This window comes from Bubalus bubalis, chromosome 4 (assembly GCF_019923935.1).
Source record: "Bubalus bubalis isolate 160015118507 breed Murrah chromosome 4, NDDB_SH_1, whole genome shotgun sequence".
In the NCBI taxonomy this organism is placed as follows: domain Eukaryota; kingdom Metazoa; phylum Chordata; class Mammalia; order Artiodactyla; family Bovidae; genus Bubalus; species Bubalus bubalis.
This window is the reverse complement of record NC_059160.1, coordinates 17,498,350-17,519,148: the sequence shown is the minus strand read 5'-3', so window position 1 is coordinate 17,519,148 and position 20,799 is coordinate 17,498,350. Positions and strand designations below refer to the sequence as shown.

At 39.9% G+C, this 20,799-nt stretch overlaps 2 protein-coding genes across 3 annotated transcripts in view; one reads left to right on the top strand and one right to left on the bottom strand.

Moving 5' to 3' along the window:
• LOC102402808 (antigen WC1.1) overlaps positions 1-20,799 on the bottom strand; it is a gene marked incomplete in the record, with an annotated part of 1,152,186 nt that overhangs the window by 477,822 nt on the left and 653,565 nt on the right.
• Positions 1-20,799, top strand: part of LOC123465666 (antigen WC1.1-like) — a 61,150-nt gene that overhangs the window by 30,150 nt on the left and 10,201 nt on the right. For both annotated transcript variants that reach the window (XM_045165271.1, XM_045165270.1), the window contains exons 6-10: positions 81-395; positions 1,456-1,770; positions 13,624-13,938; positions 17,411-17,719; positions 17,811-18,128. In XM_045165271.1, the coding sequence (XP_045021206.1) occupies positions 81-395; positions 1,456-1,770; positions 13,624-13,938; positions 17,411-17,719; positions 17,811-18,128 (1,572 nt within the window). The remainder of the gene's footprint in view (positions 1-80; positions 396-1,455; positions 1,771-13,623; positions 13,939-17,410; positions 17,720-17,810; positions 18,129-20,799) is intronic.

Genomic DNA, 20,799 nt, shown 5'->3' with positions numbered 1-20,799 from the left:
GACGCTTCTCATCCGCAACCCCCCACCACTCCCACCCCTGCCTGGGTCACTGCCCTATTGTCCAATTTCTCTCTCCTCAGACAGCAGACAGCTCCGCCTGGTAGACGGGGCCGGTCCCTGCGCCGGGAGAGTGGAGATCCTTGACCAGGGCTCCTGGGGCACCATCTGTGATGACGGCTGGGACCTGGACGATGCCCACGTGGTGTGCAGGCAGCTGGGCTGTGGACAAGCCCTCAATGCCACGACGTCTGCTCACTTTGGGGCAGGATCAGGACCCATCTGGCTGGACGATCTGAACTGCACAGGAAAGGAGTCTCACGTGTGGAAGTGCCCTTCCCGGGGCTGGGGGCGGCACAACTGCAGACACAAGCAGGACGCGGGGGTCATCTGCTCAGGTGTGGGCTGCACACTGTCCGCAGGCAGGGGGAGGGGTGGGGCCCTGGAAGACAGGAGTCTGAGTCCTGAGGGATAGATGCTGAAAGGACCAGAGAAGAAGGCTTCCTCCCATGGAGCCTGTGTTTCCAGCAGACGTGAAGACTAAGTGCTTTTACTTCCTTTTGAAGCAGCTGAGAGTCTGGTCCTTTGTTCTCAGCAGTGTTTCCTGGTAGAGCCATTTCTTACGGTTTCCACATGAAAGCAGGGCTCTCCTTCACTTCCCTGTGGTAGTACAGTCTGGTGATCCTGTTGACGTTGTAATGAAAGCACAGATTTACTCTGTTCAGTTCTATACCCTAGGAGTCTGACAAGGGTCTCCGTAGACCAACACCCCAGGGTCCACAGGGCTGCGTTCTTCCTGGAGGCCCTGGGGAGAACTTGTTTGCCAGTCTTTTCTGGTTCCTATGTGGCCTTATTCCTTGGCTTGGAGCCCATCTTCTTCTTCAGACAACATTCCCTCCCCTGACCATTCCTCAGTGTCTCATCTTCCTCTAACCACACTCAGGAAGAGTATTCCAATTTTAGGGATAATTAGATTGGGTTTATATGGGTAATTCATAATATTGCAGGTTAGTTTCACCATCCCAAGCTCCTAAGTTTCTTGTCTTAATAATGTCTATAAAATCCCTTTTGAAATATAAGGCAACATTCACAGGATTGAAAGACTGGAACATAGACATTTGTGGGTTCACTGTTCTGCCTGTTTCTCCACCACCCACATCCCTTTCATATGCTCTTTTACAGGTTTTATCAGGAAACAAGGCTCAGGGCCCTTCCCTGCAGGTGCCTATGTTGGTCTTTCTCTCTGTTTGTATTCACTACATCATTGTGGTAGAAATAGAAAGACAGACATTAATGGACAAAGTCAAGTAAAAGGGAGACAGATTTCAGTCTTGTCACCTAGTGGGTATCTCCTCAGCTGGGTCAGGGATGAGTGTTCACGATTTCTGGGAAAGAGCAAACCCCAGAGCACTGAGAGGAATGCTCACTGTGTCCTGTCTCCTCCCCTTTCAACCTTAGAGTTCCTGGCCCTCAGGATGGTGAGTGAGGACCAGCAGTGTGCTGGGTGGCTGGAAGTTTTCTACAACGGGACCTGGGGCAGTGTCTGCCGCAACCCCATGGAAGACATCACTGTGTCCGTGATCTGCAGACAGCTTGGCTGTGGGGAGAGTGGAACCCTCAACACTATTGTTGGTCTCAGAGAAGGTTCTAGACCCCAGTGGTTAGATGGAATTCGGTGTCGGAACACTGATACCTCTCTCTGGCAGTGTCCTTCTGACCCTTGGAATTACACTTCCTGCTCGCCGAAGGAGGAAGCCTATATCTCGTGTGAAGGTGACTTGCTGTCTGTTTCTCTGTGTCTGTCCCAACCCTGTAGGATGTCAGTAGTGAGATTTTATATTTTAAAATATCTAAGTGATGAGTTAAAGTTGGGTCCACAAAATGACGTTAGGATGGAGCTAATTTAATCCACATTTCAACCTTGTTATTTAGAGTTTTAATTTGGATATAATTCATAGAACATTGTATTAGTTTCAGGTGTTAAATGTAAAGCTTATATATTTCTGTATATTGGTAAATGATCACCACAATAAGTCTAGTAATATCCATCACCATGTATCATTACAATTCTTTGATTATGAGGAGAATTTTTCTTACCAACTTTCAAGTATATAATACAGATTCATTGTAGTCACCATGCTGGACATTACATCTTCATGGAATTCACTTTAGAACGGCAAGTTTGTACCTTAGACTAACTCCACTTGTTTTGCGCACATCAATCCACCTCTGGCAACCACCAAACTGTTCTCTGCATCTCTGAACCCCCTTTTTTTTGTATTTAAGATTCCACATATAAATTAGATCATATGGTATTTATTTCACTTAGCATAATGCCCTCAAGGTTCATCCATGTTGCTACACATGGCAGGATTTTCTTCTTTTTGTTGGCTAGACATACATACATATCACCATTTATCCATCAGAGAAGACTTACATTGTTTGGCTATTGTAAATAATGCTGCAATGAACATTTGGTTGCACAGTTTTTTCAAGTTGGTATTTTGTTTCCTTCAGATAAATACCCAGAAGTGAAATTGATGAACCATATGACAGTTTTATTTTTAATTTTTTGAGAACATCAATACTGTTCTCCATAGGGGCTGCATCAACTCACATTCCCCCCTCCCCACCCTGCCCAGCTGTGCACAAGGTTTGCCTTCTCTCCGCGTTTTCACCAACTCCTGTTATTTCTTGTCTTTTGGATAAAAGCCATTCTAACAGATGTGAGATGTTACCCCATTATAGTTTGATTTGCATTTTTCTGATGACATAACCTTGTGCGCCTTTTCATGTACCTGTTGGCCCTCTTTATGTCTTCTTTGAAAAAAAAAAAAGTCTATTCAGGTCTTCTGCCCGTTTTTTAATCAGATTGTTTGTTGGTTTGCTTTTGCTATTGAGATGTATGAATTCTTTAAGTATTTTGGATATTAACTCTTGTTAAAAATGTAATTTGCAAATACTTTCTCCAACTCCATAAATTACCTTTTCATTTTGTGACCTTTTCCCTTTGTTGTGCAGAGGTTTTTTAGTTTTCTGTAGTTTCAATGCTTATTTTTGCTCTTGTTGCTTTTATTTTGGCATCAAACCCAAAATATCCTCATTATGATTGATGTCAGGATCTTTTCATCCTAATTTTTATTCTAGGATTTTTTAAATAATTTTAAAAATTTATTTATTTTTGGCTGTGCTGGGTCTTTGTTGCTGCATGGGCTTTTCTCTAATTGCAGTGAGCAGGGGCTACTCTTCATTGCATTGCACAGGCTTCTTATTGCAGGGGCTTGTTTTGTTGAGGAGAACAGGCTGGAGGGCACCGAGCTTTAGTAGTTGTGGCACGTGGGCTCGATAGTTGCTGTTCCCGGGCTCTAAAGCACAGGCTCAACAGTTCTGGCGAATGGGCTGAGTTGCTCCGTGGCATCTGGGATCTTCCTGGATCAAGGATCACACTTGAGTCTCCTGCATTGGTTGGTGGATTCTTTACCACAGCCACAAGGGAAGTCCCTCTTCTAGGATTTTTATGGCTTCAGGACTTATGATCAAAGTCTTTAATCCATTTTGAGTTAATTTTGGGAATGGTGTAAGAGTTTTTCAGTTTCATTCTTTTGCATGTAACCGTCCAGCTTTCACAACACCATTTTTGAAGAGACAGTCCTTTCCCGATGCTATAATCTCTACTTTTTTGTCATAAATTAATTGACCACATATATTTGGATTTATTTCTGGGATCTCTATTCTGTTCCAGTGATTTTTGTGTCCATTTTTTATAGCAATACCATACTGTTTGATTAATACATCTTTGTAATATAGTTTGAAATCAGGAAGCACGACCCTTCTGTCATTCTGTCTCAAGATTTCTTTGGCTATTCACTTTTTTTTGTGGTTCCACACAAATTTCAGAATTCTTTGTTCCATATTTGTGAAAATTTTCATTGAAATTTGGATAAGGATGGTAGTGAATCTGTAGGTTGCTTTGTGTAGTGTGATCATTTTAACAATATTAGGTCTTCCAATTCATGAGCACAGAATATCTTTCAATTTATTTGTGCCTTCTTTAATATCTTTCAAAATGTCTTAAAGTTTTCAATAGTGTCTCAGTTTTGACTCTTCCTTTCAGATTTGGATGTTCGTATTTTCTTTTGCTTGCTTGATGATTCTGACTAGAACTACCAAAACTATGTTGAATAAAAGTGATGAGAGTAGGCATTTTTGCCTTGTGTTCGATCTCAGAAGAAAAGCTTTCAGCTTTTTACAGTTGAGTAGGATGTTTTCTGAGGGTTTGTCATATGATATTTATTTTGTTGAGGTATAATCCCTTTATATCTACTTTGTAAAGACCTTTTGTATCATAAACAGCTGTTGAATTTTGTCAAATATTTGTTCTTCATGTGTTGAAAGGGTATGATTTTTGCCTTCATCTTATTTGGTGTATCACATTGATTAACTTGTGAATATTGAACCATCCTTGCATCCTTGTTGGTCTTGGTGTTATTATTATTGTTGTTTAGTCATTAGGTTGTGTCTGATACTTTGTGATCCAATGGACTATAGCTAGCTAGGCTCCTCTGTCTTAGATTTCCCAGGCAAGAATACTGGAGTGGGTTGTCCAGTATTCTCTTCATGTATTATTGAATTTGGTTTTCTAATATTTTGTTGAGGATTTTTGCATCTATATTTATTTGGGATGTCAGCCAGTATTTTCTTTTCTTGCAGTGTCCTTGTCTGGTTTTGGTATCAGGATAATCTCGGCCTCATAAAATGGCTTTGTAAGTGTTCCTTTCATCCTTTTTGGAAGACTTTGAGAAGGCTCCAGTGCCTCATACCATTACACTGGGAATTGGAATTTCAACAAAAAATGTTGGTGGGGTGACAAATAGTCAAACCGTAGCACCTTACTTCCTTCAACATTTCTCTCTCTCTTATCCCCCACCTTCCACACACACCCCATGCAGGTATACCTTGAATGATATGTTGGGCATTGCCTGAAATCTACAAATGAGAGAATGAGATAGATTAAAGTAAATGAGATAGCTATTTCAAAAGCAGAGATTTGTCCCTTTCCTTGCCTCTGTTTCTTCATTTCTTTGTCTTTTCATTCAAAGGCCAAAGTAGTGTTAAACTATTGGACCTTTATTTATGATATTTTTTCAACAATAAAGCACCATAAAATGGGTTGTGGTGAAATCTCTAACCCTGAAAGTGAGCAATCACCTCACAGAGGCCCTGCCATCATTTTTTCAGAGGTTCTCTGCATGAAGTGGGTAGCAAGTTTGGTAGGATGATGTGGAAAGAATATACAAGTTCTCATATTTTATGACAAGAAACATTTACACTTCCATTTTCTTGTGTTTTTTGAACTTACATGTATTTCTTTCACTTACAATTCTTTTGTGTCTTTTTTTGGTTAATTTTGCTTCCTCTAAATACAAATCTTTCTTAGAAAATTTATTTGAGTCTACTGCACACATTTCTGCCTTACTAGGTAGCTATTTGTTTTTTTTTCCCCCTGACTTTTACTATATATTCCCTTTTTAAAGAGTTTTCTCTCTTTACAGCAATCTTTGCTTGACCAATGTCATACTGAATAACACATAACAGTAGCTTAGAATTGATTTAATAATTGTCCATTGAAAATTGCATAAGTGGGGCTTCCTGGGTGGTCCAGTGGTTAAAAATCCACCTGTCAATGCAGAGGACATGGATCTGATCTCCCATCCAGGAAGTAGTAAAGAACCTGCCTGCCAGTGCAGAAGATATACGAGATGCAGGTTTGATCCCTGGGTCTGGAAGATCCTCTGGAGGAGGGCATGGGAACTCACTCCACTATTCGTGCCTGGAGAATCCCATTGGGTCACAAGAGTTGGACATGACTGAAGAAACAGCACACACCAGGAAGATTTCATATGCCATGGAAAAACTAAGCCTGTGCACCACAACTAGAGAAAGCCCACGTGCAGCACCAAGACCCAGTACAGCCAAAAATAAATTTAAGAAAAACTTTTTAAAAATCGTAAAAGTGGAAATTTGAATATAAATTAATTCTTTGCTTATGTACTAATTATTTTTTATATGCACCATTATCAGAAAACATTACTATTAATTTATATTTGCTTTACTATTTTGCTGATTACCATGAATTTAAAGAAATTCTATTTCACTGAATTTTATTCGTCTACACATTCATTCAATAAATATTTATCAAGCCCCATCATGGTATTTAGAAAAGCTTCTCCATGCATTCTTGTTGAATGGTGAATGTGCAATCACCATCCTAAAAGCAGAAACACGGGGTAAATAAGATATGCAAGGTCCTTGCTCTAGTGGAACCTTCATTCAGGGGTATATATGTGTGTGTATTTGTCGTGGAATGTGGACAAGATAAACAAGTAAATACTTAAAGGTATTTCAGATAAGATATCTTCCATCATCGTTTATATTTTTTCTCTAGAATGTTTAAAATTTCATTTATTTATAGGAACTCTCTACAAATTAACACCACTTACCGCTTTTCTTAAATACTTCTGAAAGTACCACATTTTTTGCATATGTCTTTAGGGTTGTGTATGTGGTGTGGTTATATGATCAAATATACTATGTTTTACTTTTATGAATTCTGCATTTAATGCAGTGTTTCAGATGCCATTCTTCATCTCAAAATAGCTTTTAATCAGATTATTTTCTTTGAGGATATAGGAGTTTTTTTTTTTTTGTTTGTTTGTTTTTACAAAAAATTATTTCTTTTTTTTTTTAACTTTACAATATTGTATTGGCTTTGCCATATATCAAAATGAATCTGCCACAGGTATACATGTGTTCCCCATCCTGAACCCTCCTCCCCACTCCCTCCCCATACCATCCCTCTGGGTTGTCCCAGTGCACCAGCCCCAAGCATCATACTATTTTCTTCAAATAATTTTATAATTTGAGTAAAGAATATCTATAACCTTCAGTTCAGTTCAGTCACTCAGTTATGTCCGACTCTTTGCGACTCCATGAATTGCAGCACGCCAGGCCTCCCTGTCCATCACCAACTCCCAGAGTTCACTCAGACTCACGTCCATCAAGTCAGTGATGCCATCCAGCCATCTCATCCCCTGTCGGCCCCTTCTCCTCCTGCCCCCAATCCTTCCCAGCATCAGAGTCTTTTCCGATGAGTCAACTCTCCGCATGAGGTGGCCAAAGTACTGGAGTTTCAGCTTTAGCATCATTCCTTCCAAAGAAATCCCAGGGCTGATCTTCTTCAGAATGGACTGGTTGGATCTCCATGCAGTCCAAGGGATTCTCAAGAGTCTGTTCCAACACCACAGTTCAAAAGCATCAATTCTTTGGTGCTCAGCCTTCTTCACATTCCAACTCTCACATCCACACATGACCACAGGAAAAACCATAGCCTTGACTAGACGAACCTCTGTTGGCAAAGTAATGTCTCTGCTTTTGAATATGCTATCTAGGTTGGTCATAGCTTTCCTTCTAAGGAGCAAGTGTCTTTTAATTTCATGGCTGCAGTCACCATTTGCAGTAATTTTGGAGCCCCCAAAAATAAAGTCTGACACTGTTTCCACTGTTTCCCCATCTATTTCCCATGAAGTGATGGGACCAGATGCCATGATCTTCGTTTTCTGAATGTTGAGCTTTAAGCCAACTTTGTCACCCTCCTCTTTCACTTTATTTTATTTTTTTTTTTTTAACTGTGTTCATTCATTTTATTTTTTTTTTTTTTTTTTGTTACCACCTTTTTTTTTTTTTTTTAATTTTATTTTATTTTTAAACTTTACATAACTGTATTAGATTTGCCAAATATCAAAATGAATCCGCCACAGGTTTACATGTGTTCCCCATCCTGAACCCTCCTCCCTCCTCCCTCCCCATTCCATCCCTCTGGGTCGTCCCAGTGCACCAGCCCCAAGCATCCAGTATCGTGCATCGAACCTGGACTGGCAACTTGTTTCATACATGATATTTTACATGTTTCAATGCCATTCTCCCAAATCATCCCACCCTCTCCCTCTCCCACAGAGTCCATAAGATTGTTCTATACATCAGTGTCTCTTTTGCTGTCTCGTACACAGGGTTATTGTTACCATCTTTCTAAATTCCATATATATGCGTTAGTATACTGTATTGGTGTTTTTCTTTCTGGCTTACTTCACTCTGTATAATAGGCTCCAGTTTCATCCACCTCATTAGAACTGATTCAAATGTATTCTTTTTAATGGCTGAGTAATACTCCATTGTGTATATCAAGAGGCTCTTTAGTTCCTCTTCACTTTCTGCCATAAGGGTGGTGTCATCTGCATATCTGAGGTGATTGATATTTCTCCCGGCAATCTTGATTCCAGCTGGTTTTTCTTCCAGTCCAACGTTTCTCATGATGTACTCTGCATATAAGTTAAATAAACAGGGTGACAATATACAGCCTTGACGAACTCCTTTTCCTCTTTGGAACCAGTCTGTTGTTCTATGTCCAGTTCTAACTGTTTCTTCCTGATCTGCATACAGATTTCTCAAGAGGCAGATCAGGTGGTCTGGTATTCCCATCTCTTGAAGAATTTTCCACAGTTTATTGTGATCCACACAGTCAAAGGCTTTGGCATAGTCAATAAAGCAGAAATAGATGTTTTTCTGGAACTCTCTTGATTTTTCAATGATCCAGCAGATGTTGGCAATTTGATCTCTGGTTCCTCTGCCTTTTCTAAAACCAGCTTGTACATCAGGAAGTTCATGATTCACGTATTGCTGAAGCCTGGCTTGGAGAATTTTGAGCATTACTTTACTAGCATGTGAGATGAATCTATAACCTTACTGAATCTGAATTTATTTTATTGCATGTGATGTTGTAATATCATCAACATATACAAATTACATTTTAGATACCTGATAATTTAGTTCCTCACCAAATAAATATACATTATTTCATGATTTCATGGATATGACACCAAAAGAACAGGCAAAAATAGACAATTTGCAACATATATAAGGAAATCCTAAAACTCAAGTGCAAAACAACAACAAGAAAAAAGCATAATAACCCAATTAAAAAATTAACCAGAGACTTGAATGGACATTTCTCCAAAGAAGATATAGAATAGCCAATAGGTATAGGATAATATGCTCAACATTATTTGTCATCAGGGAAATGTAAATCAAAACCATGAGATATCATTTTACACCTCTCAAAATGGCTATGATTTAAAAAAAAAAAAAGAATAAGTGTTGGAAAGGTTGTGGAGAAATTGAATATCTTCTGAGTATTTATCGACATTAGATATGTAAATTTAATCTCAATAAAACTATGACCAAAAATTTGTATGATTTATAGTGACATTTGTTCATTCTTGGTATTGTTAACTTCATTTTCTCTTTGTTCTCGTTAGTATTGCTCAGTGGTTATCAGTTTTCAAGGAGCCATGTGTGAAAGGTTTTCCTCTGTTTTCTCTATCATGCTTACCTTGGGCTTCCCTGGTGGCTCAGCAGTAAAGAATCCACTTGCAATACAGGAGTCTGCCTGCAATGCAGGAGACCACCTGCAACGCAGGAGACGCAGGTTCAATCTCTGGGTTAGGAAGATCCTGTGGAGAAGGAAACGGCAACCCTCTCCAATATTCTTGCCTAAAATCCCATGGACAGAGGAGCCTGGTGGCCACAGTCCATGGAGTCGCAGGAGCAGGACTTGACTTAGGGGCTAAACCACCGTCACTACCACCATGCTTACCTTCTTTTCTAAAATTAATTTTTGTTCTTTTCTTTGTTAATCCCAACTTCTGTATCCTTTAAGCTTTATTTTCTCTTCTCCTAGTTTCTTAAATAGAAGCTTACATGTTTTTTCATTTTTAGCCTTTCTTCTTTTCTAAATCTAAAGTATAAATTTCCCTTAAGCACTACTTTAGTTGCATTAGAAGAATTTAGTTATATCATATCTTTGCAATCACTATTTCACAATATTTTCTAAGGTTTAAATTTATTCCCAGACCCAGGTACTGTTTCGGAAGGGTGTTGCTTAATTTCTCCAAATAAGGATGGCTAACCGTATTTTATTATTAATTCTTAATTTAATTACACTGTGGTCAGAGTAAATACTCTGTATAGATTCAGTTATCTGAAGGTTTTTGTCCTACCATACGGTCATTTTTGATAAATGTTCCTAGTGCATTTACAATAATGTGAATTCTTTCATTATTGGGTGCATTGCTGTTTATATGTTATTTAGCTAAATGTGTTGATTGTGGTGTTTTACATCTACTATAGTCTTCCTTCTTTTTTGTATGCCTGGTCTGCATGGTATTGAAAAAGTTTTGTTAAAGTTCCCCCAGGTTGATTGTTATTTTATCTATTTCTTCTTTTCATTCTGTCAAGTATTATTCTGTATTTCAAAGCAAAGCTATGTTTCGATATCTTCCCTGGATTCTGATATCTGTAATATCTTTATTAAGGGCGTACCACTGTATAATCATGAAAATAACTTCTTTAACTAAATTAGCACATCTTCCCTTAAAATCTCCTTTCTGTGACCTTGCTATAGCCACTGCAGCTTTCTTATAGTTAGTATTCACATGTGTGCAGGCTTGCTAAGTCGTTTCAGTCATGTCCAACTCTTTGCTAAGGACTGTAGCCAGCCAGGCTCCTCTGTCCATGGGATTCTCCAGGCAAGAATACTGGAGTGGGTTGCCATGCCCTCCTCCAGGTGATCTTCCTGACCTAGGGATTGAACTCACATCTCATATGTCTCCTACATTGGCAGTCAGGTTCTTTATCACTAGCACCACCTGGGAAGCCTAGTATTCACATAATATATACATTTTCCTCCATCATTTTACTTTTGACCTTTCTTCGCTCTCATATACAATGTGAGTATCTTGCAGGTAGCATTTACATGAATTTTGTTGGTTTATCAGTTAGTGCTGCTGCTGCTAAGTCACTTCAGTCATGTCCGACTCTGTGCGACCCCATAGACAGCGGCCCACCAGGCTCCCCCGTCCCTGGGATTCTCCAGGCAAGAACACTGGAGTGGGTTGCCATTTCCTTCTCCTTATCAGTTAGTAGAGTGGCTTTAATTTGAAGTATCTAATCCATTGTAATTAGATTGCAAATCCAATTACTGATATTGTTGGGTTAGTATCTACCATTTCCTTTTTTTTTTAATTAAATTTATTTATTTTAATTAGAGGCTAATTACTTGACAATATTGTTTTTGGTTTTGCCATACATCAACATGAATCCACCACAGGTGTACACGTGTTCCCAATCCTGAACCCCCCTCCCACGTCCCTCGCCATATCATCCCTCTGGGTCATCCCAATACAGTATACCATTTCCTTTTAATTGACCCATGTGCTTCATGTTCCTTTTTCTCTCCTTTTTTTCTTTCTTTGGTATTAAAAAAATTTATTCCAGATTTTCCTTTGATTTTTTGCAGCTTTACTAGATGTGGAGGTTTTCATAGACTTCTATCCATTTAAAAAATTCTTAATTATTATATCTTCAAATATTACTTCTGCTGCACTGTCTCTGTTTCTCTTCTCCTCCTATTCCCCCTCTTTTTCCTTCTCATCCTTCTCTTTTTCCTCCTCATCTCTCAACTCTAGGACTCCTCTAAGACACTAATTCTGTGTTCAGTTCTGTCTAAAATTCTTTTAAACCTATTCATTCAGTTCTTAATTCTAGATATTTTATTTTCAGTTGGCAACTGTTCCTTTGATTTTCTTATAGTTACAATTATTTGTTAACATTTTTCACCTACTGATTCTTTCCTTTCCCCTTTTCCCCTAAACACATTGTTCATAGTTAAAATCCTTATCCGCTAACTCCAGCATATCTAGCATGTGTGTCTCTGCCTTCTCTTACCTTCCTTTTTTCAATTTTTAAATTTGTCATGTCATCCATCTCTTTACATACCATGCAATTTTTAACTGAATGAGAAAAATGATGCATAAGAAAATATGATATCCCAGATATATTTTCTAACACCTGAAAGGATTCATATTCTGTTTTGTTAAGCAAGTGGGAGAAGGGGTTCAGACCACCCAGATGTCTAAATACTAGCTAGGGTTGAGCAGTAACAAGTCTGGGTTGCAGTATTTGTAGTACTCAGTCTACCTCTGATTTCTCTGCCCCTGTGTTATGGGCTTTTAGAGTTTATAATTGAAAACCTGAATGTTTTGGTAGCTCAGCAGTCAGGAGGATGAGGGAATATCCACTCTGTTTCCAAGGTGTTTGACACAGTTCTTTGGCCTCCTGCCATTGACAGCGTGTTTACTGGGCAGATATTTGAGGAGAAAACCTGCTATATGAGAGAGGCTCTCAAGTCTCCAATTTTGTCACTGCAGCACCAGGTAACCCCCAAATCATGCAGGCTTCTCTGTCCCACTTTGATCCATTAACCCAGGCAACAAATTGGGAAATTCCCATAGAGAAAGAGAAGCTTCAGATCCTTGGTTAACAATGAAATGATCTCCATTCTTTAGAATTTTAGCATGTTTAGTTCATATTGTGTCCACAAATGTCTAATATCTTCATTTTTTATCTAACGTTTTATAGCATTTAAAGTTGTATCCAGACCACTGGCCTGCTGTGAACCCCTCCATTGGAACCTTCTTCATGAAAGTACAAAATTCTAAATTTTATTCTCTACTTCATCATTTACTTAAAATGCAACACTGAATAGACATCATTTAACCTTTCTTTATATTGCTTTTTATGTATTAAAGAAGAACAATGCAGTGAGTCTGTCAGTATCGTTTGTTCAAATGCTTTCAGAGCAAGAATTTAACCTATTTCTGCTCTATGGTAAAGTTAGAAATGCATAATATTTTCCCCCTGGAGAACAAATAACCCCTAACTTTGAATAATAGCGATTCCTGACACAAAGTGCATGAAAAGATAATATTTACTTGAGAGAAGCAGCAGCATTCCAAGATTCCCAGTGGAATCTGGTCAATGTCAATCAATATCACCTGAGACATTTCTTATGCAAGGTTGCCCAATCCACTCAAAGAGATCACATTTTCTTAAAACAAAGTATCCAGATCTGGAGTCTGAAGCTTAGAGCCATCAGTGAAATATTCTGGGGCAAACCAAGACATCTCAAGGTCCATTTGTTTTTCAATTCTGCATGACTGTACCAAGGAGAATGATTCTAACGATAGAGGATTCATGGCTGCTACCTAGGGCTTCTGATGAGGCCGGTTCCTGACTCCATTTCCTTTAATCTAATCCCTTTAACTTTCAGGTCAAGGGCACCAACGCGTGTGTGGTTTATAAGGAATCCATTCAGCAGCCAGCCCATATCTGTGACTCTGAACTCATTCAATTGCTCCTGGTAGAGATTAACATTTCAACTCTTTCTCAGATGCTGTGCAGAACTCTACAAATCAGAGGTTAACACTTCTGTCTCACCCTACTCAGTTGTGTAATATTTCCTGTTTTTGCCCATTTTCAACGTTATTATTCTCTTATCACTGCTGTAAGAAACCAGACTCAGGTGCTGCCCCAGTGCAATGACTCCTTGTCAGAACCAGGGGACTCTGAAGCCTCAGAGGAGAGCGCCCCCTACTGCTCAGGTGAAGGTCCCACAGGACAGAAGACCTTTATCCCCCTTGTAAATGCCCCGTTGTCCCATTTCTCTCTCCTCAGACAGCAGACAGCTCCGCCTGGTGGACGGAGGAGGTCCCTGCGCCGGGAGAGTGGAGATCCTTGACCAGGGCTCCTGGGGCACCATCTGTGATGATGGCTGGGACTTGGACGATGCCCGCGTGGTGTGCAGGCAGCTGGGCTGTGGAGCTGCCCTCAATGTCATGGGGTCTGCTCACTTTGGGGCAGGATCAGGGCCCATCTTGCTGGACACATTGAACTGCAGAGGAAAGGAATCCCACGTGTGGAAGTGCCCTTCCCGGGGCTGGGGACTGAACAACTGCAGCCATGAGAACGATGCAGGAGTCGTCTGCTCAGGTATGGTCAGTGTATTGCCCTGTGATGGCAGAGGAAAAGTGCCATGGAAGCTGGTGTCTGATCACTGGGGCAATAGGATATAGATGGGCTAGAGAGGACTGAGACAGACCCATCCTCTGTGAATGCACAAAGCTTCTGTGGGTGATGTGCTTCATATACTTTCCCGCTGTAAGTCTCTGCTATTTCTTCTCCCGTGATCTTACTGACATAGTAGATTAAACTATTCCAATGAAAACTGATCTTCATAATGAAGATGAAGATCAATCACATGAGATAGGAATTGATGGATTTGTGCCAAATTGCAAATCTCTTTTGAAATTTTAGATGTAAATATTCATAGGCCTTTGCAGGTAAGACCAGAGAACTTTGGATGAAGTGCTCTGAGTCATAGGTTCTCCTTTGATTTTTACTATCAGAGATTCTCTGCCCATTTTTTCTTTTAAGACATCTGTATAGGACAAAACTTTGGAAGAACACTTAGCCATACACTGACAAGTCAAAAGTGGAAGCAATACAATTTCTGTGTTTTATCATAAGAAATTATATAGTTTATACCTGATGACTTCAATGATTTAAGAGAATTGAATTTGGGGGTTTGTTCGATATGAATAGGAGTAATGGGACAGATGTAATTTTTGAAGAAGGTAGAAGAGAGTTATGGCAGCTGGGAGGGAGAGGGACTGTAATAGGAACTGAAAAAGGCACATGTGGGGTGTTCTGAGCAGCACTGATGGTCCAGGAGTGGTGGGAGGATGCTGTGTGTGCCTAAGGATGCAGGACGTCTGTACAGCAAGAGACCAGAGAAGGATATATTTTTATTATATTTAATATCCTTATCCACTGACATCAGCCTTCTATTCCACAAACTTTCTCGCAGTTTTCACACACATAATCTCCCACACAAATTTTAAAATCAAATAGAAAACAAAAAAAGTCTTAATTTGTCTCAGAAGAGTCTATCCTTATGTGTATAAGGCTTTTTTGATTATTCAGTGTATATTCGAGCATTTAACATATATCAGGGTACATAAAACAGCATATAACAAATATTTCTTTTGTGTTCTGCCTAATCTGTAATCTTATGGGGTTAATATAGCAACTAAAAAGTGTTGACTGAAAATGCTTTAATTAGAATGTGTTGCCTATGAGCAAACTCCCAACCAGACCAGACTAGGAGTTCTAACCTGTGTCTCTCTGGGGAGATGAAAGTGATAAATAATAAAAGGCAAGCAGACCATCTTCTCTCTCACCATTGTATAAGTGGTCAAGCTGATCCTTCAAGTCTTTAATTTCTTTTAGGTCTTTTCTGTTCTTTCCTGTTTTTCTGTAGTAGATTTTTATTTTGTTAGAATATTCTTTCTGAACCTTCAAAGTTCACATATTTATATAATCAGAATCCTTTACCAGAAAGAATTTCACCATGTACATAAATTATCATGAGCATACTTTGAAACCAGACAAGTGTGTTAAATAAAGTGTTTTATGTTGTGGGTTTCTTTTTTATTTGGATTACCTTCCTCTACCCAAAATACGGTCCCTGAAGTTCAAACCATGATCATGAGTTTTTTCTTTGGTCTCTCTCTCAGTTTCATACCCCATCCACTCCCCATTTAACCTACCACACACCCTACCCCACTCCACTCCTACAGAAGTTCTTCCCATTCATAATTTCCTTTGCACCCATTTGTGGTTCTTAAGATTGTTTTCTCTTGTCTGCAGTGGGAGAAATGGGAAAGGTGGCAGGGTGAAGTGGTTGATGGGAGGAGCACAGGGGATAAAATGTGTCAAAAACTTGTTGGACAAATATTTCCCCCAAATATTCTATCTTTCATCCATATTGAGGCTTTTGCAATTTGAAAATTTCTAAATTATGTATGGCTTATTTTGTCTCTGGGCTTCCCTCATAGCTCAGTTGGCAAAGAATCCACCTCCAGTGCAGGAGACCCCAGTTAGACCCCTGGATTGGGAAGATCCACTGGAGAAGGGATAGGCTATCCACTCCAGTATTCTTGGACTTGCCTTGTAGCTCAATTGGTAAAGAATCTGCCTGCAATGTGGGAGACCTGGGTTCAATACCTGGGTTGGGAAGATCCCCTGGAAAAGGGAAAGGCTACCCACTCCAGTATTCTGGCCTGGAGAATTCCATGGACTATATAGTCCATGGGGTCGCAGAGAGTCAGACATGACTGAGTGACTTTCACTTCACTTCACTATTTGCCTTCTGCTCTCTTCTTCTTACTCTCTTTCTTTACAGCATGGTATCTATTTCTCAAGAACCCAAATAGGAAAGGAACAAACAGCATATAGACAGGATTAAAATACTTTAACTCATCTTCACTCTTTAGCATTTCCTAAAGTTCACATATCTGCTGCTGCTACTGCTGCTAAGTCGCTTCAGTCGTGTCCAACCCTGTGCGACCCCATAGACGGCAGCCCACCAGGCTCCCCCATCCCTGGGATTCTCCAGGCAAGAACACTGGAGTGGGTTGCCATTTCCTTCTCCAATTCATGAAAGTGAAGTGAAAGTGAAGTCGCTCAGTCATGTCCGACTCTTAGCGATCTCATGGACTGCAGCCTACCAGGTTCCTCCGTCCATGGGATTTTCCAGGCAAGAGTACTGGAGTGGGTTGCCATTGCCTTCTCCATCACATGTCTAGTATGAAGTAATTAAAAACCTCAGCTGTTTTACATGCTCCCACTGAGAACTCACTGTCTCCCAGGTTCTTTGATAAATTCTAAGCTTTCAAGAAAGATGGCTATGACCAGCCCCTTCTCCTATGACTCTGAGCTTTCTTCCTATCCAAACTGATCTCTGGACAACTTTCCAAAATCAGGTCACCTAAGAAATTCTTGGAATTTTTCACTGTGAAAAATTTTAAGAAACGTGTGAAATATTGTTATAATGTCTAGCTTTCCTCCTGTTAAGCCAGAAGTCTGTCTACTGTCAGCGAGCACTCACAGATCCAGCCTGCATGATTTTCCTTATCTTCAGAGACTTAAGTGTTGGTTCCTGAGAGAAAACTGGCCAGTATTCTGGCCCCAGAAATCTCAGGATGGCCCTCTAACCTTGTGTGGCTCTTAGTCCTCTAACCTCTTGAGGCCCATGGATCTACTTCACTCTGGGTTAGTACAGCTCTGAACCTGAGCCTGGTGCCCACTACAGAGCAGTATCCTTGAGCTCTGTAGTTTCCAGGCCTCTAGATGAGGAATTCACATTCCTAATTAACCTCAAAATCCATGTTTTTGGAAATCAGCCATTTGAAACTGACCCTGAAAATCCTTCAGGGTTTCTTTTCAGAAACTTGGTCTTGAAAATACTTGCTCATGAAATTCTGAGAATAACTGTCCAATTCTCTTTCCAGGCACCACTCCTGGAAAAGAAAAAATTTCACATTATTGCCTGTGACATTGTTTCCAATTGCCAAACCAGGTCTATGGGCACTCACTGGATTTCTTGTTGTTGTTTTCTTAGGATTTGTGCGTCTGGTTGGAGACGACGGACCCTGCTCAGGACGAGTAGAAGTACGTCCTGGAGAAGACTGGACCCCAGTGTCTGATGGAAACTTCACTCTTCCCACTGCCCAGGTCATCTGTGCAGAGCTGGGGTGCGGCGAGGCTGTGTCTGTTCTGGGACACAAGCTCTTCAGAGAGTCTGATGGCCAGGTCTGGGCTGAAGAGTTCAGGTGTGAGGGGGAGGAACGTAAGCTCTGGTGGTGCCCCAGAGTGCCTTGTCCAGGGGGCACTTGTCACCACAGTGGCACTGCTCATGTTGTTTGTTCAGGTGAGATGCAGGTCAGGACTAACCTCCCTGCACACTCTGTTCAGGTGAGAAAGTCATGTGATTTTGCTGAAACTCTGTCTTCTTCTACCAGCATACTCAGAAGTCCGACTCATGACAAATGGCTCCTCTCAATGTGAGGGGCAGGTGGAGATGAAGATTTCTGGACGATGGAGAGCACTCTGTGCCTCCCACTGGAGTCTGGCCAATGCCAATGTTGTCTGTCGTCAGCTCGGCTGTGGAATCGCCATCTCCACTCCCAGAGGACCACACTTGGTGGAGAGAGGTGACCAGATTTCCACAGTCCGATTTCACTGCTCGGGGGCAGAGTTCTTCCTGTGGAGTTGCCCTGTAACTGCCTTGGGTGGTCCTGACTGTTCCCATGGCAACATGGCCTCTGTGACCTGCTCAGGTAAGAGACAGGGAAGGGCTATTGGTACTTAGGATGCTCCTGGAGTGAAATGTCCCCAAGAGCAGAGAGTGAGGGAAAACTGGCTTTGGAAGATATTTCATGATGAAATATGGTGCTCCTCATTGTTCACTCATTTTTCAGGTTAGGGCAAGAAGTGTGAAGGGGAATAATATAATTTAAAGCAACATTGTTATTGACATATGATCATAGAAGACAGTGTATAAGCAATACATGTAGACTTCAGTCATGTACCCAGAGCAGCAAAGAACATTCCCAGCCCCAAGAGTCACTGTTGCCTCCAATAACTGGCCTCCCTCCTCTCCAGGGAAAACTGCTTATCTAACTTCTACTACCATAGAGGGTTTTATCAGTTTTTGAACTTTATATAAAATCATGCAGTGTGTTTTCTTTTGTGTGTGACTTCTTCGACTCAACATTATGTTTAGGATTCACTCATGATGTTGTTTATAGCAGTACTTTATTCATTTTTATTACTGTAGAATATTGCTTTCATTGATAACATGGCCATTAATCCATTCAACTGATGTTAGAAATTTGAGTTGTTTCCTGCTCTTGACTATTATAAATATGATGCTAGAATGTAGCATGACAATGACTTGGGGTGCAAATATATGTTACTTATTTTGTGTGTTTAACATTTGGTATTTTCTTTTTCTAAATGGTACAGGATCCTTTGATAAAGCAAGTTTTTAATTTGAAGGAAATATTAATATAACTTGCCAACTTTTCCCTGTATATTTAATACTTCTTATATCCCTTTAAAAAGAACTTTCCCTTCTCCAAGATCATGAAAATATTCTCTTAGAGTATCTTACAAAAGTTTCTTTTTCTCTTGCATATAATTGTATGTTCCTTCTGGGATTGATATCTGTGTAAGATGAGTCATGTTTCACATGGACATCCAATTCACTCAGAATCTTTTTCTGGAGAGACTTTTTTCCCCACTGCAGTACTACCTTTATCTTAAGCAGAAGAGTACATATGTCTGAGTCCTTTTAAAGACTCTGTATTCTGTTCCACTGTATCATTTGTCTATCTTTGCAGCAATACTGCATTTTCTTAATTACTATAACTTTATAATAAGTCTAGATAATTTTAATTTACAAGGGTTACTTTATATTAACTCCTTTAACTTTGTTCCTTTTCTTACTGACTGTGTTGGTCATTCTTGGTATTTTGTATTTTGTCTAAATTTTGGAATCTGCTTGTTATTTTTCACACTTCCTAAAAAATCAGCATAAGGGTATTTTGATTAAAATTAGATTTAATCTACACAGAAATTTGAGAATGACTGACCTTGACAATTTTGGATCTCTCAATTCATTGACATAATTTTTATTGTTGTTTAGTCACAAAGTTGCATCCAACTGTTTTGTGACCCATGGACTGCAGTCTGCCCAGGCTCCATTGTCCATGGGATCCCCAGGCAAGAATACTGGAGTGAGTTGCCATGCTCTCCTCCAGGGCTTCTTCCTGACCCAGATATTGAACCCACTTCTTCACTGGCAGGCAGATTCTTTACTACTGAGCCATCTGGGAAGCCATTGACATAATATATCCCTCCATTCAGCTAGGTCTTGAATTTCTCTCAGAAGTTTTGTCCACCTTCTTCTATATTTTTCCTAAGCATTTTATTTATTTTTTATGTTATTAGTATTTCTTTTATGGACGATGTCCTAGGAATGAATTATCTCTGACTTGTTTTCACCTTTTAACATTTTTTTTTAATTTTGATGTAATTTGAGACACTGCAAAGTTAGAAGAATAATATAAACATTTCCAGATGACCTTTAACTGGAATCCCTCAATGCTAGTTTTTGGTTCATTCTGTCTCATTTCTCTCTGAACATATAAAATCTTTCTGGATTAGGTTGCTGTCATGATGTCCCTTTACCACTAAAATACTATGAGGAATTTCCTTATGTAACCACAGGTTCAGTCCAGTTCTCAGCTGATTGCAGCCCCAGATGATACCTAAGTGCAAGCACTGAAAGACCCCAAGACAGAACTGTTGAGTCTTTCCCAAATTACTGACTCAGGAAGTCTTAAGCAAAATGAAGTATATATTTTTTCCTCCAGTGGCTAAATTTTGGGGGGGAAATTTGTTACATAGCAGTATAACCAGGACACTTACCATGTGACCTGCAGTTAGGTTGGTGCAAAAGTAATTGCCGTTTTGCATTGTTGAAATTTGCCATTTGATATTGGAATGTATTCTTAAATAAATGTGGTTATGTTACACATCATTTAATGTGTATTTCTTGCTTTTTATTTTGCTATGGTTTATTACTTGATGCTTATTTCATATGTATTTTAGATTATAGACATGATGTTAGACACAAAGCAATTTCAAGTGATTTTCTTATTCGAGTTCAAAATGGGTCATAAAGCAGCAGAGACAACTTGCAACATCAACAATGCATTTGGTCCAGGAACTGCTAATGAACATATAGTGCAGTGGTTGTTCAGGAAGATTTGCAGGGCTTCCCTGGTGGCTCTGTGGTAAAGAATCCGCCTGCCAATGCGGGAGACACGGGTTCAATCCCTAGTCCAGGAAGACGCCACATGCTGCAGAGCAGTTAAGCCTGTGCACCACAACTATTGAGCCTGTGCTCTAGAGCCTGGGAACCACAACTACTGAAGCCCAGAA